Here is a 15901-nt window from a genome sequence, read left to right as displayed (position 1 = left end):
TCAGACAGACCTGGGCCTACATCATAGAGTAATGTCACATTTCAAACGGCAGATTTTATAATACCTAATAAAATGTGGTATTAGTGGGAATCCTGGGTCCCAGACCAAGCTCTACCCTTGGAAACTTCAAGAAAAAAAAAATCACTGTGACAGTTATTTTCAGACATCCAGCCCCCACCTGAACTCCATCAGTAAACTTGTAATATTCCAAGGAAACTTACTTTGCTCTGACAGTTGTCTCTCACCCTGAGCCAAAGTGTGTCTGATGCAGACTCACCAAGCCTGCGGCCACTCTGTGTAGGCACAGAAATAAGCCTCATACCTTTCACACAACAGACCTTCACATTCTTGTGAACAACCACCATACGCCCTTCCATCTCCCCTCAGCCATTTCCAAAAGGACATATTCGGAAGTTCCCTGTACTCTCCTGTCACCTTCTGAAGGGCAAGTGAAGTGTGTCAACCAGAGCAGAAACTCTGAGTCCTGGGAGTGTCCCAAGCACAGCAGCAGAGGAACAGGACGACCCACATCCCCATTCTGAGCACTTCACCTGTATTTAGAAAGCCAAATCCCACGTCAGCTCATGTGAGGAGATGGGTTCTCGACTTGTGCTGCTACCCAGTCATCCCATAGCTGTGTAGGTGTATACTTTTTGTTGTTTTATTTTTTATTTTTTTTGCGGTACGCGGGCCTCTCACCGTTGTGGCGTCTCCCGTTGCGGAGCACAGGCTCTGGACGCGCAGGTTCAGCGGCCATGGCTCACAGGCCCAGCCGCTCCGCGGCATGTGGGATCTTCCCGGACCGGGACACGAACCCGTGTCCCCTGCATCGGCAGGCGGACTCTCAACCACTGCGCCACCAGGGAAGCCCCTGTTGTTTTATTTTTAAGAAATATCTATTAGAGCCTGCGATGCACTATGCGCTGGAGACACAAGGATGAATCAGACCTGGTCCCTGCCCTCACTGAGGGCCAGGTACGGAGGGAAACCAGTCCAAAGCCAGAGCATTGCGGTTACATGAGAAACACTTTGACAGAGGTGAACACAGACGTGGGGGCCCATCTCGTCAACCCCCTGTGAAGACTGTCCACTCTGGGTTTTCTGGGCTCCCGTTTTCCTCATTTCAAGCTCAAAGTGAAAAAGAAAGAGAACGCAAGTGTCCCCGATTTTTGCAGTCAAGGTTCAACCAGACATTTCTCTCTGGATAATCCAAGATGTTGGTGGGCTCCCACTTTATTCTGATGTCCTCTCTCTCCTATCAGAGCTCACCACACCGGCACATGCAGCAGCCCGGCAGCCGCATACTAGCAGACATTCCAGCAAGTCAGGAAACTTGAGTTTTTCTTCCCTGGCTTTGAGGATAACTGACTGTGATCTTGAACAAGTCACATAACTTCCCTGAGCTTTCATTCCCGCTTCCATAAAGTGGAGCAGCTGGACTAACTCTCCACGGGTCTATGTGTGTAGTGGGAGCTCCTTAGAGATAGCGTCACACCTTCTTCTTCGCGGGAGTCACCACCTGCAAATACCGGGCATACATTATGGACTCAAATGCTCACTGAATGTGTGTATGAATAAATGACTCTTCTTAGAGCAACAGGAAGCATGGAGTCAATCAACAAGCATTTGTGAATGTCTACTACATATACTGTAGAGTGGGGAAACCAAATAACAGTGGGAAAATGGTTATTTCTCCCACTTTCCCCTTACCTCCTTCCTGGAGGGGGAACTTTGTAAGTCACAAAGACTGTGCTTACACAACTAAAGTTCTCAAGACGAGCTCTAATTAGTTGTCAATATTAACAAGAGAAGAGTCTGACTCTTTTCCAGGGAGAAGCCACATCGGTGGTTTACATCAGACCAAGCGCAGACCAAGCCTCCAACTCGAGGACAATCTCCACTGCCTAGCACAGTGCCTGCCGCCTGCAGATGCTTTATAAACTTTGTAGTAGCAAAGTCTACAATCAACCCTCCAACATGTCCATAGGCAGAAATAATCTGAAATTGAGAGGGTAAGAATGAGCAAACAAAAACCATGCCTGGCCTCTTCCCTCCTCTTGGCTGGAACAAAAGTCACACCACCTTTACTCACTCCTGCCTGGAGGAGCCAGGGAGGACTTCCTGTTAACCTTCCCCTCAGCCCCATAAATATCACCCAGCACTTAAGCCCAGCCTCCCCCCATCTTTGAACCCATTTCCTGAAGCCTCTGGAATGAGTCACACTCAGTAAGTGCTGGTATTGTGTACCCTCGATGTTTGCTCCAAGTAGTATCACCTCCTTGCGCTTTGGACTGTTTCCAGACAAGGTCTGAAACAAGAGCCCCAGCAGCCTGGGCAAACACCTTCCCCGCTGTGGTTCCTGTTCCTCAAACCCTCTTGGACATGAAGCCTTGAGGGTCTTCCACCAACCCAGTTCCCTCTCCTTTAGGCGGGAGCCACGAGCCCACAGCCACCTGCCTGACCAACAAGGAGGCCTGCTTTGACCCAGTGCTCCAGGCCAGGGTTCGGGGCAAGAGAGAAGAGCCTCTCCTCCTTGATCCTCTCTGCTTACCTCCTTACATGGCCACGGAATTGGAGGAAATTGTAAACAGTGGGGACACAGCAACTTCCCAAACAACACTGCTATCGCTGATCCAAGGACGGGAGTGGGGAGGACAGAGGGGAAACACGCCGTGTGAGTCTCTCTTTGCCAGCCCTTAGCACTCTCTTTCCTGCCAGATACTAAGCTAGAAAATGTCACTCACATGTATTAGGAAATTCAAACAAGGAAAAAGACTTGGGGAAGAAATCATAGCACACTGGCGGGTAGGGAGGCGGGAGGGAGGACGGGAGGGGCTGAGAACTGCTGCCAAGTTATCAGTCGCCCTCCCTTGTTCCTAAGAATATGTTTCACTCCTTCTCTTTGGCCACCTTTACCTTCCAGATTCCCATAAATCACATGGTCCAGTTACCTAATGAGACCAGCATCACTTGGCCGTTCTCACCCTCTAGTGGGAACACTGGCCTGGGAGTAAGGCTCAGACCCCCAAGCCACGTACCACGCACGGCCTGAGCCACTCCAAGAACTCGGGACCCTCTCACTGGGAACCTTCCACACACTCTTCAAGCAACGCACAGCAGCACCAACAGTTGAAATGAAAGTTCTAATCTCTTCCCTCCTTCTGTTGCTGCCGCTAATGCTGGTGTCCACGGTCCGCAGCAGCTCAAATACAGGTAAAAAAAATTTTCTTTTTTTCTATGAAAGATAAAGAGGGGGGAGAAACATGGCAAAACAGAAAAGAACGTGACCACACATGCAGTAAAATGTAGCCCCTTTAGGTTACAGGGATTAGGGGCAAGTTAGCCTGTCTCAGTGCCTGTTTCTTCACTTACAAAAAGGAAAGAACTGTACATAAATCCAAAGAGTGTTGGGAGAGTTAAAGAAGCCCGTGTGTATGGAAGTGTCTGCAACTGTAGCTGGCGGGGGAGAAAAAAATAATGGCCCAACAAAGATTTGCTGCCTCACCTGCCCCCCAGTCCCTGCTCTAGAGGTAATGCATGTCCCCAGGGCCAGGCTTGGAGGCAGTGGTGGGAGGGTGTTGAAGGCAACTGTACAACCACAGACAGTAAGTCATCCTCGACTGTATTCGTTACGGTGCACCAGATGTGCCCCAACAATTTTTAATGCTGTTTCACGGTACGGTGATAAACTAGAAAAATCACACCACCAGGTAGTACCCGTGTTTGAAACTGTAGGCACACCAAGCCCTGTTTGAACAGCTCACCTTTGGGAAGCAGACTCTGGGTTAGGGGCTCCGAATCGGCTCCACTTTTCACTACAGCTGAAGTGGCCTAGCCCTTAGCAGAACAGCTGTGCAGAAGAGACCTCATCCCGACCTATGTCTGCTCTCGAGGGGAACATCTCCCCAAGGGCTACTTTGAGGTGAAATAGCTTTGTTATATACTGAGCATCAACTCTGTCCTAAAATCAGGAGTTCTCCCTACTCCACCCCAATTTCCAACGTTCCCTCCCTTACAGAGAGAGCTCTCTGGAAGCTGCTGGGGCCTAGACCACCATTCTGGAAGCGAAGGCTTTTCCACCACTAGGACAGACACCAAGGCTAGAGTCCTCAGCCTGGATTCCAAGCTGCAGCCACAGCTGCCTTTCCAGTCCAGCCCTCCTCGCACTAAGTGCTCTGTGCTCCACTCAGCTAGGCCTTGGGCTGCTCCCGAGCTGCTCCTGTGCTTTCCCACCAGCTCAGCTTCCCTCACAAAACTCACCCCAAGCCCCCTCCTCCCACAGCCTCCCTTGATTCGTCCCAGGACCACATGTGAGCCCTCCCGCCTGTGAACAAGCTTAACCCTAACTCGACTCTCTGCCCTTTTCATGTTCTACCTTAAGTTGAGGTGTTGCTGTGCCTCTCCCACCTCCACCCCTGCCCTTCTACACTGTAACCTCCCCTCTGGCACAATCTGGTGTACTGTTTCCACATCCCTCACACTATCCCACACGGTGCTCAGTAAATATTCGCAAAGTGAAAGAATAAATCCTCAGGTTTCTGAGCTCAAAATGTTGCCCTTAGGAGACTCGACACCCGCATTTCATAGCAGGCCCACTGACATTAGGGCTGGATAATTCCTTGTTGTGAGGGGGGGGGCTGTTCTGTGCTTTGTAACCTGTTTAACAACATCCACGTGGCCTCCACCTGCTAGAAGCCAAGAGCAGCCTCTCCCCTACCACCCTGCCCTGCCCAGTTAGTACAGCCAAAAATAGCTCCAGATATTGCCAAATGTCCCCTGGAGGGGGAACCACTGCCCAGTGGGGCCACTGCTCTCTACCAGTAATTCTCAAACATGGCGACACGTTTAGACTCACCTGGACCTTGAGACTCAGACTTGCATTGAGGGGAACCGCGATCCAAATCCTGGCTCCATCACTTACTTTGAAACCCTGGACAAGATGCTTAACATTTTTCAGCCTCAGTTTTATCTTCTTAAAATGAATAAAATACCACTTAGCGTGTGCAACTGTTGTGAAGAGTAAACTATGGATAATGTGAACCTAATAAGGGTTCAGTAAATGGACTGAGTAAAATTTCTAAAGTACCTACTAAGGCACAGGAACAACGAACTAGGGAAAGCTCACTGAGCTGCCAGGTGGCGCGATTACAAACCAGAGGGGACCGGTGGTGGCTAGGCTCAATTTTTGTTTCCCAGGCAAGGGGAGTTTGCAATGATGGACCAAGTCTGGCAAGAAGAAATAAAACACTACACAACCCTCCCGCCCAAAAATTCTCCAAATAAAATCTGATCTTGCTTTATCTCTTCAAATAACCACATACATGTTTAATATGCTTTTCACAGGGAAGAGGAAAAAAAAAGAGAACCGATGACAATGTTAAGAAATAAATTACTTAAATAATAGAATACTCATTCCTTGTAAGATTACTTATTAATTATAAAATTATTTATAATAAATAGCTCCCATGTGTTAAACAATCCTATGTGGCAGGCTTCTCCTAAGCACTTTATACATACTACTTCATTGTGTCCTCACAGAAATGTAGTGTACTTTTTTATTTTTAACTTTTCATTTTTCAGACTTAAAAATGTTGTGAAAAGAATCAGAGTTCCAATAGATCCAAAAACCCCCACACAGTTTTTTTCATAGCCATAATATGATTATCAAAACCAGAAAATTAGCAATGATACAATACTATGAACTAATGTACGAATTTTCAGAATTTGCTAATCATCCATTGACGTCCTTTTCCTGGTCAGAATCCAATCCAGGATCCTACACTGAAGAAAGGCATCATCTCTCCTGGTCTCCTCCAATCTAGGCACGTTCTCAGCTCTCCTTGTCTTTCAGGACCCTGACATTTTTAAGAGTACTGTCAGTTATTTTGTAGAATGTGCCTCAATTTGGGCTTATCTGATGTTTCCTCATGACTAAATTCAGATTATGCATTTCTGGCACTAATACCACAGAAGCGATACTTGCCTTCTCAGTGCAGCACATCAGAAGGCCCACGATAACAGTATCTCTCATGATGGGTGATGTTACGTTTGAACACTGCTTAAGGTGGTGTCCATAAAGGTACTATTTTCTCATTGTAGTTAATAAGTATCCTGTGGAGAGATACTTTGAGACTATGCAAATAGCCTGTTTCTTCTCATCATATTTTTGCCCGTTAATTTTTAAAATCCATTGATGATTCTTGCCTACAACAGGTATTATAGAGTCTTAGCAAAGCAGTGATTTTCTATTTCCATCATTCCTTCTACATTTATTAATTAAGATTCTACTATAAGAAAGAGCTGTTCCTTCTTTCCCATTTATTTAGGTATACCATTATTTATTTTTATAAGTAAAGACTTGGGGATATTTGTGGATTATAATCTATTACTATCCTTATTCACCACGTCGCTCATATTGTCCCAAAGCTGGCCACTGAGCTCCAGGTGGCTTTGGTGTCTTTTTTTTTTTTTTTTTTCGGGTGGGGGTACGCGGGCCTCTCTCCGCTGCGGCCTCTCCCGTTGCGGAGCACAGGCTCCGGACGCGCAGGACCAGTGGCCATGGCTCACGGGCCCAGCTGCTCTGCGGCATGTGGGATCCTCCCGGACCGGGGCACGAACCCGCGTCCCCTGCATGGGCAGGCGGACTCCCAACCACTGCGCCACCAGGGAAGCCCTTTGGTGTCTTTTTGACATGTCATTTCTTTAGCAGTTCCTGACTTTCTCACACCACGAGATGTTCCAGCCTCATCTTGTACTTCCCTTCCGCAGCCCTGGCGTCATCCATTTGTCCACGGAGCCCTGGTTCCTTTCATGAGGGAATGATATTCACAAACCTTGGGCACTAGGTATTGCCCATGGCTACTAGGGCTATTGCGTCTAGGTCCTCTGGTGGACAGATGTGTGCATACACACACCAATGTACTTTTTTTAGCCCCGTTTTATTGGATTGGGCAAAAAGTTCATGCGGGTAAGATGTTACCAAAAACCCGAACAAACATTTTGGCCAATCCAATACAAATTATGTAAATGAGGCACAGAAAAGGTAAGCAGCTTGTCCAAAATCACAATGCTAGTAAGTAGCGGAAATGAGAAGTCAAAATAATAATAGAGCTACTGCAAAACCTAACAAGTGGAAGTAACTTCTTTACACATCCAAGTCAGCAAAAAGCAGTAAGCCTAATACTCCAGCATAGACACTCCCTTTGGGAAATAACTAGAAGTCTGCAATAATAACCACAATAATACCCATCGTGTACTGAGCACCTATTTGGGCCCCAGGCCCCAGTAGCTCCTTTATTCCTAACAACACTGCAAGGTGGGTACTAATATCCACTCTTTACAAACCAGAGAACCAAAGATCGTAGAAGCTAAGTGACTTCTCTAAGACTACATAGTTAACTGACAGAGCAAGCAGTTGACCCCAGGCCTGTCAGGATATAAGTCCATGCTATTCTACTGTATTAATATTATCCAAAGCTGATTTTACGTAGAACAGAAATAAGCTTTTACCTTAATAGTTATATGTTTATTTTAATGCATGTTAGGAGAACAATCTAAGCATGTATAAACCCATAATCTCACAGATAACATTGCATAGGATGAAGCTCTTACGTAAATTAAATTTATTTAGAAAAAAGTATCAAGTAAATAGTAGAAAAGGTGGTATAAGTTATAGCAAAAATCATTAAGGTGGTCCAAAAATGTCTGACTGACACTTGGAGGACATAATATTATAGTAATACCTTCGTTTTCAGTTACAGCATGAAGTTAGGGTCATGTAGGGCTGCAGAAAGAACAGCAGACTACGAGCCTTGGACCAAGGTTTTAGCTCCAGGTGTGTCACCATTACCTTTGTGAACTTGGGCATTTCATTTGCTCTCTCTAGGCCTCAGTTTTCTCACCTGAAACTAAGAGATGGTGATTTAGTTAATTAGTACAATGCTTTAAAAACAACTTGGTAATGATATCAAGAAACATAAAACTGTTCATAACTTTTGACCCAGTAATTCCATTTTGGGAAATCTTGCCCAAGGCAGCAATCCAACATTTGGAAAACGGTTACAAGCACAAAGAAATTTATCAATCTCCAAAAATAAAACAATCTAAATATTCAGCAATGAGAGAAGAGTTAAATAATCGGAAACACATATACTTGAGAGTGTTAGTCAGTCATTCAAAATGTCTGTTATAAATGTTGTAGGAAAACAAAGGAACAAGCTTATAAAGTGAACAAAAAGAAATTGGCTCACATACTATGGTTATCACTTCATTTAAAAATTATATGCAGGGACTTCCCTGGTGGCGCAGTGGTTATGAATCCACCTGCCGGTGCAGGGGACACAGGTTCAAGACCTAGTCCAGGAAGATCCCACATGCCGCGGAGCAACTAAGCCCGTGCGCCACAACTACTGAGCTTGCGTGCCACAACTACTGAAGCCTGCGCACCTAGAGCCCGTGATCCACAACAAGAGAAGCCACTGCAATGAGAAGCCCACACACCACGACGAAGAGTAGCCCCCGCTCGCCGCAACTAGAGAAAGCCTGCGGGCAGCAACAAAGACCCAACGCAGCCAAAAATAAATAAATTAAATTAATTAATTTAAAAAAATTATATGCAGTTAACACACCAAAATTCCAACAGCTGATAAGGGTAAAGATTTCTTCATTTTTACTTTACAAATTTTCTCTAATATAGTTATATTGCATTAAAAATGAAAAAGAAAAACTTCTCAGTGAAGGGGTTCCACTAATGATCTCCAAGTTTCCTTCTGGCTCTAATATTCTGTGGTTTTTCTCTGGAACCAGAAGTAGAGATCAGGTGACAGTGATATAGTAGAAAAGTTTAGACAGCTGGGGTTATGCCCGTTGAAATTACTTTAACGCCACTCCAAATAGCACACGAAAACACTTGGAAACCAGCACTTGGAGAAATGATGCAACACCCTTCATCTGTGTGGCAGGAAGGGCAGAAAGAGTTTGGGAAATAGGAGAGCGGGATTGAACCGGATGCTGCTCTAAGGGCCCTCTCTGGACAACTTGTTCATCCGCTTATCAAACAAACATTTACCACGTGTCTACCATGTGTCAGGAGCCATGTAGCTGAATGACCACTGAGCCATTGGTTCAGAGTCTAGTGAGGAAGAAAAATTTTTAGTTTGCTAGGACCACCATAACAAAATACCACGGACTGGGAGGCTTAAACAACAGCAACTTATTTTCTCACAATTCTGGTGGCTGGAAGTCAAAGATCAATGTGTCAGCAACTTTGGTTTCTTCTGAGGGCTCTCTCCTCGCCTTACAGATGGCCATCTCCTTGCTATTTCCTCACCTGGTCATTCCTCTGTGCATGTACGTGCCTGGTGTCTCTTTGTGCGCCCAAATCTCTTCTCCTTATAAGGACTCCAGTCAGATTGGATTAGAGCCCAACCATCAGGGCCTCATTTTAACTTAATCATCTCTACAAAGGCCCTATCCTCAAATACAGTCATTCTGAGTTATTAAGGGTTAGGACTTCAATGAATTTTAGGGGGACACAATTCAGTCCACAACACATTTCAAACAACAAACTATAACTGTGCAAGGATAGAGCTGTATTGAAATGTGACGGGGAACCATGGGAAACCGTAATTAATTCTGGCAGGAGATATGAGCAACTCCTGTACAGAGGAAGCATCATCTGGACCCAGTTCTAGTCCCAGAATCTCTATAAAACATCATACTTGATTGTCATAAAAATATTTTAGGTATCACAAAATGGGAATAAGATAGCATCAGGTGGTAAGACAGACTTGAATAGAGGCCAAAAGAGGAATGGATTTGTTGCAGAGGAACAAAGGTAAATACCATCCTCTTATAGTTGAACTGGGATTATGGATTCAAATACAACCGAGAACGTGGAGGTCTGGTGAAGCTCCTGACTGGTCTATGGAATAATCTACTCCTTGCTCTCATTCCTTAGGTCATGAGGATTTTAATATGTGTAGGGAGGGATCTTAATGGGGGGAGGTTGTAAGGTGTTGATTAACCCCTACCTATTGTCCTCTCTTCCATCCAGAAGCCATTCTTTCTCCACCTACCTCCAGCTAAGCTTTTCTCTAGGCCAGATTTTAAACCTCAATTCCTTATCCATTTAAAATACTCCTCTCTTGAAGCACCCTAGATCCCTGAGTAAAAAGGAAGAGCAACGGAGCTACGCTGACCTCGGTAGCACGATGATGCGGGACCAATTCTCTTGGTCCCTTCCCTTTCCAGTGACTGGAAGTGACCAGTTTTCTTCCTACAGGGATTGCCAGAGGCCATAGGGACCAACGCCAGGCTTCTGGGAGGTGGCTCCAGGACGGAGGCCAAGAATGTGAGTGCAAAGGTCAGTAATCCAGTATTGACAACAGCGATACGCCATCAGATCCCAGCTTGTTCCCCTGAATCCCTCTGGGACCGGAGCAGATGTTATCTGAGCTGACCTCACCCTCTCCCCTCTCCACAAGACCACCACATGCAGCACCAACACTTACTTTCTTCCTGAGTTTCATGTAAGAACCAGACTCCTCCAAGGTCCAGCGGGGAGCTGGCTGAATCTCTGGCTGCCCCCTCTCCCTTACCCTCTTTTCCCCAACAACCCAGGGCTGCCTTCCAAGTCTTTCCTGGACCCCATTCTCAACCTTATTTTACTCACAGGTAAGACTTAAATCAGAGAGGCAAGCTTGCTTGAGGTAAAGCAGCCACTAAAAAGCAGACACCTAGGTCTTATTCCTCATTTTTCAGTCTCCCTAATGATACCCTGATGCCTCCTCCAAACCTGCCACCAAATCCTTGCCCATACAGGTCAGGCAAACAACTTAGAGACCCTGGTGCTCATGTAACTGGATACCTTCACTGTGCTGGGTTGACCCTTTCCCACACCCACTGCAGTATGAAAACGAATCGAGAGGCAAGGAAGATGGCAAGTAAAGCCCTGCCTCAAACTTATTAACCCTTCTAAGCAGCAACTCCCTTATTTCAGATTGGTTCCTGAGAGCCCCTAAAAGAAAACTCATGGCAGTGCCCAGGCTGCCAAAGAAGCCGTGTCCCTGTGATCATTTCAAGGGCAGAGTGAAGAAAACCAGTAAGTTGCAAAAGAATGACCTTCCTTAAACCAGAGTCACTCTGTGGAATCAACTAGGGCTGAAGCAGGGGTTGTGAAGAGACAAGAGAAATGAAATGAAGACCAGGATAAGCACACTTCTCAGCCCTTTCTACTCAGTGTCAACTTGTGGGGAAATAGGAAGAGAAAGAAAAGCAAAATGCAATTCTCCTAATACTAGAGAGGCTTAACCAAATTCCTTAATGATAGAATGCCATTGCTTATCAAAGTGGAGGCAGATGGGGCTGTTGGGGACCGGTCATTGATCTCTGACAATGACACCGGTGTTGGTGTCAAACAAAATGTGATTCCTCCCTAGTCTAGGTATAAATAAATGTCATATAAAAAGAATATTGGCAAGAGGTAAACTGATTGATGTTATGATATTATCAAGAATGGGATGAATCTAGATCCTTATCACTGTTGACGGAGGTAAAATAATACTTGGTAGTACCTATCAAAAACTTAAATGTGTGGGGCTTCCCTGGTGGCGCAGTGGTTGAGAGTCCGCCTGCCGATGCAGGGGACACGGGTTCGTGCCCGGGTCCGGGAAGATCCCCCATGCCGCGGAGCGGCTGGGCCCGTGAGCCATGGCCGCTGGGCCTGTGCATCCAGAGCCTGTGCTCCGCAACGGGAGAGGCCGCAACACTGAGAGGCAAACTTAAATGTGTGTACCTTTTAACCAGTAATCTCACTTCAAGAAATCTCTAGTATAGAATATTAGCACGAATATTCAGATATATGTACAAGAATATTAATTATAGCAGTATTGTAGTGACAAATGAACATATTAAATGCTCATTATTAACAGACTTATAGTTTGTTCATTTTACAATGTATACAAATATCAAATTATGGTGTTGTACACCTGAAACTAATATAATGTTAGATGTCAGTTATACCTCAATAAAAAATTCATCAAGAGCAAATTGGGCAGTTCTGCACTTGTCAAAAATAATTAGGTAGGTCATGTTGATTGGAAAGATGTCCACAATATATTAAGTGAATAAAAGGTGCAGAAGCCCCCTAGTTCAAGCCCATCACAAAAATAAATTTCAGTGAATTAAAGGTCTGAATTTGAAAGACAAACTTACAAGGGAATATTGGAGGCTATATTCATGACCTTGGGGTAGGAAAGGATTTCTTAAACAAGTAACAAAAATTATAAGTCATAAAGAAAAGATTAATAAATTTGACTTTATTGAAATTAAGAAATTTTGGTCATCAAAAGAAAATGACAAGAAGAAGAAGAGTAGGGGTATGTCTGCAAATATTAATATCGATAAAGGATTAATATTCAGACTGATAAGTAATTCCTATAGATCCATGAGAGGAAGGCAGGAAACACAACAAATAGGCAAAAGAGTTGAGTAGGCACTTCAGAGACAAGAAATCCAAATAGCTAATAAACATGTGAAATGGCACTCAACCCTTCTAGTAACTGAGAAAATATGAGTTAAAACCGAGCAGAGGGACTTCCCTGGTGGCGCAGTGATTAAGAATCTGCCTGCCAACGCAGGGGACATGGGTTCGAGCCCTGGTCCGGGAAGATCCCACATGCGCGGAGCAACTAAGCCCGTGCACCACAACTACTGAGCCTGCGCTCTAGAGCGCGTGCTCTACAACAAGAGAAGCCACCACAATGAGAAGCCCGCGCACCGCAACGAAGACCCAACGCACCCAAAAATAAATAAATAAATTTATTTTTTTAAAAAACAGATCACTCTACATCATAAGATTGGCAACAATTTTGAATTTTATTTTATTTATTTTTTTATACAGCAGGTTCTTATTAGTCATCCACTTTATACATATTAGTGTATATATGTCAATCCCAAGGATTGGCAACAATTTTAATGTCTGATAATTCCATGTATTGTCAGAGAGTAGAACAGAGAAACTATCATCTCCTGCTAAAGGGAGTGTAAATTGGTAAATCACTCTGAGAAAGTGCTGGTAGTTATCTACTAAAGTTTAATTTCTGTGACCAAGCAACTCCACTCTTAGCAATTCCATACTCAAAAGGAATGTTGCTTATGTACAGTGGAAGAAATGAACAAGGATTTCATAGCAGGATTGTTTATAACTATCGAAACTGAAAATTGGTCAGTGAATAAATAAGTAGTAGTATATTTGAATATTATATATCTGTGAGAATGAACAATAATAAAGCAACATAATGTTGAGTAGAAGAGAAAAAAATAAGCGAGAATAGTTATAGCATGATTTGATATACATAAAGTTTAAAATAAGGCAAAATTAAACTAAATTATATAGGAATGTATAAGTAGGTGGTAAAGCCATAAAGAAAAGAAAATAGACGTGCCATAATAAAAGATTTGTTAAAAAAAAATAATAAAAAAAGATTTTTTAAAGGAACATAGCAAAAACAACATGTATAGGATAAGCTCATTTTGTTTTTTAAAGTGAACTATTATGTTTATATACAAAAATATATGGAAAACTATGTAGCAAACTAGTAACAACAGTTAGCTCTACAGAATGAGGAGTAGCAGCTGAGGTTGGGGCATCCTTTAACTTTTTACTGGATATACTTTTTCATTTTAATTTTTTCCATGGGATGAGTCTTACTTTTAACATTTTAAAAGCTCTCATAAAAAATAAATTCTAAAAATGTTTTTAACAGTAGTCTCTCCCTTTTCTTTTCACCCTAGGGCACCAAAGACACCACAAGAAGCCAACCAAACCCTCCAGAGCCTGCCAGCAATTTCTCAGACGATGTCAGCTGGCAAATTTTGCTCTGCCCTTATAGGAGCTCTGAGATCCCACCGTCCCGATAAAACATTCTGTCAACAAGGCAGTGAGCGCACCTAGAAGATGCTCTTCTCCCACCTCAAGCTCCCCATCCCTGTCCCTACTCCCTAAATCATCCCAAAAAGCATGTTCCCCAAGATTATTGCCCCCTCTAGTGGCTTCTTTTCTTGTCAGTCTTTTCCTGAGGCCTCCCCTTACCCAGGCTTAAATTTACTTACCGGGAATCTCTGATTGCCTAGCTGGTCCCACTGGGTCTTAAATACAACCAAGCAAGTAGTAAACAAAAGTCAATAAATATATTTAAATGTAATAGGTCAAAATCATTTTCAAATGGGGTCTGGAAACTCACATTCAATCCAGACAACCCACTTTACCCTGTTCATTCCAAACTCAATCCAGATTATACACACACCTCTATCCAATACCACCTTCAATCTCACTCCAGTTTCCAACTTTTTATTCTTTTACTCATTCAACAAACCTTTCTGAGGTAAGAGCTAGGTGGGGCAAAGAAAGCAGTTAAAGTAATGAATCAGACATTGTCCTACTAAAGATAATATAGGTTTAAAAACAAAGAAAACCTGGCACCATTTCCTAGCACACAAAATGCCTCTAGTATTTATGATTATCATCATCACCATCATTAACGGTCATCTGACTGTAAGTTTCCAATCTACTACAGAAGACATATGTGCAGAGGCATAGTTGAAGGCTAGAGAGATGGTGTGGAAGATTTCAAATGCCACTCAAAACAGCTTCAAGATGTAAAAATGAGATGTCTTTCTTATTTTTATTTTCCTTTTTTTTTTTTTTTTTTTTTTGCGGTACGCGGGCCTCTCACCGTTGTGGCCTCTCCCGTTGTGGAGCACAGGCTCTGGACATGCAGGCTCAGCGGCCATGGCTCATGGGCCCAGCCGCTCCGCGGCATGTGGGATCTTCCTGGACTGGGGCACAAACCCATGTCCCCTGCATCGGCAGGTGGACCCCCAACCACTGCGCCACCAGGGAAGCCCCAGTCTTTCTCATTTTTAAACATGGGAGTAAAATGATCAGAACGATAATAGAAGGAAATTAAAGTGGAAACCATTTGTATGAATGAATAAAGAGGAAACAATTACAACAGGGTAGCTCCTGCTTCCCTCTCTGACCCTTTCCTCAAACATCAGAAGGAGAGAACAGAAAAGGAACACTCCTCCAGAATCTGGCTTCTGTCATCCAGATGAAACAGAGGACTAAGTTGGGGTGCTGGCCTTATGAGAAGAAACATTTTAACTGAGTGGTGAGTGGGGCCTCCTCTGGTAGGAGAGTGCTGGGCTCTCAGCCTCCCGCTGCCCCCAATCCCTCCTCCCACAGCAGGAGGCACATGAGTGCTTCATTTGGCACAGGAGTGGGGAGGCAGCTGTGGTCAGCCCACGTGCCAACTGCCTTAGGAAGAGCAGGGATGCCAGGATGAAGGAGTGGAACCCAAAGGGAGGAGCCATCATGAGCAATCAGTGAGGGATCTGTGACAAAGGAGGCCTGTGGGGGCCAAGAAGGATGAAGCCTGGGAGATCAACATCTCCCTTCAGGGAAATAACAACAATGGAGCCAGGCTCTAAGTTAGTTTCTAGGCCTGACTGGGAACCTGAGCCACACCAGACACCTATCACCCAGTCAGAGTCTGGGCCAGAAAAGACACCCACAGCTCAGCCAGCATCTAAGGCTCAGCAGGGACCCGATACCCAACAGAAGCGCACTGCACAGCAAAGACCCCTTGCCCAACATGGAGCTGAATCCCAGCAGGAACCTCGAGCACAGCAAAAATCTGCTTTGCAGCAGGAATTTCTTGCCCCACAGGAGCCTGCGCCACAGCAGTCACCTCCCATCCAAAGGGTGCCCTTCAGGAAACAGGAAGCTGCCTCACAGCACAGACCTGGGCCGGGAAAAGATTCTAGAACTCAACAGGAGCTAGTATTGAGAGAGGGAGCTGGAGCCCAGGTAGGACCTGGACCCCAAAATGGACCACCT

At 44.6% G+C, this 15901-nt stretch overlaps 1 protein-coding gene across 1 annotated transcript; it reads left to right on the top strand.

The window, feature by feature from the left end:
- Window positions 1-2978: 2978 nt before the first annotated feature.
- LOC307178923 (C-X-C motif chemokine 17-like) lies at window positions 2979-14204 on the top strand. Its single transcript, XM_079907595.1, has 4 exons — window positions 2979-3213; window positions 10283-10363; window positions 11000-11101; window positions 13795-14204. Exons 1-4 carry the CDS (start codon window positions 3135-3137, stop codon window positions 13890-13892), a joined length of 360 nt encoding a protein of 119 aa, XP_079763721.1. The 5' UTR covers window positions 2979-3134; the 3' UTR covers window positions 13893-14204.
- Window positions 14205-15901: the final 1697 nt, after the last annotated feature.

This window comes from Stenella coeruleoalba (assembly GCF_951394435.1).
Source record: "Stenella coeruleoalba genome assembly, chromosome: 20".
Lineage (NCBI taxonomy): Eukaryota > Metazoa > Chordata > Mammalia > Artiodactyla > Delphinidae > Stenella > Stenella coeruleoalba.
This window is presented reverse-complemented; position numbering and strand designations above follow the sequence as displayed.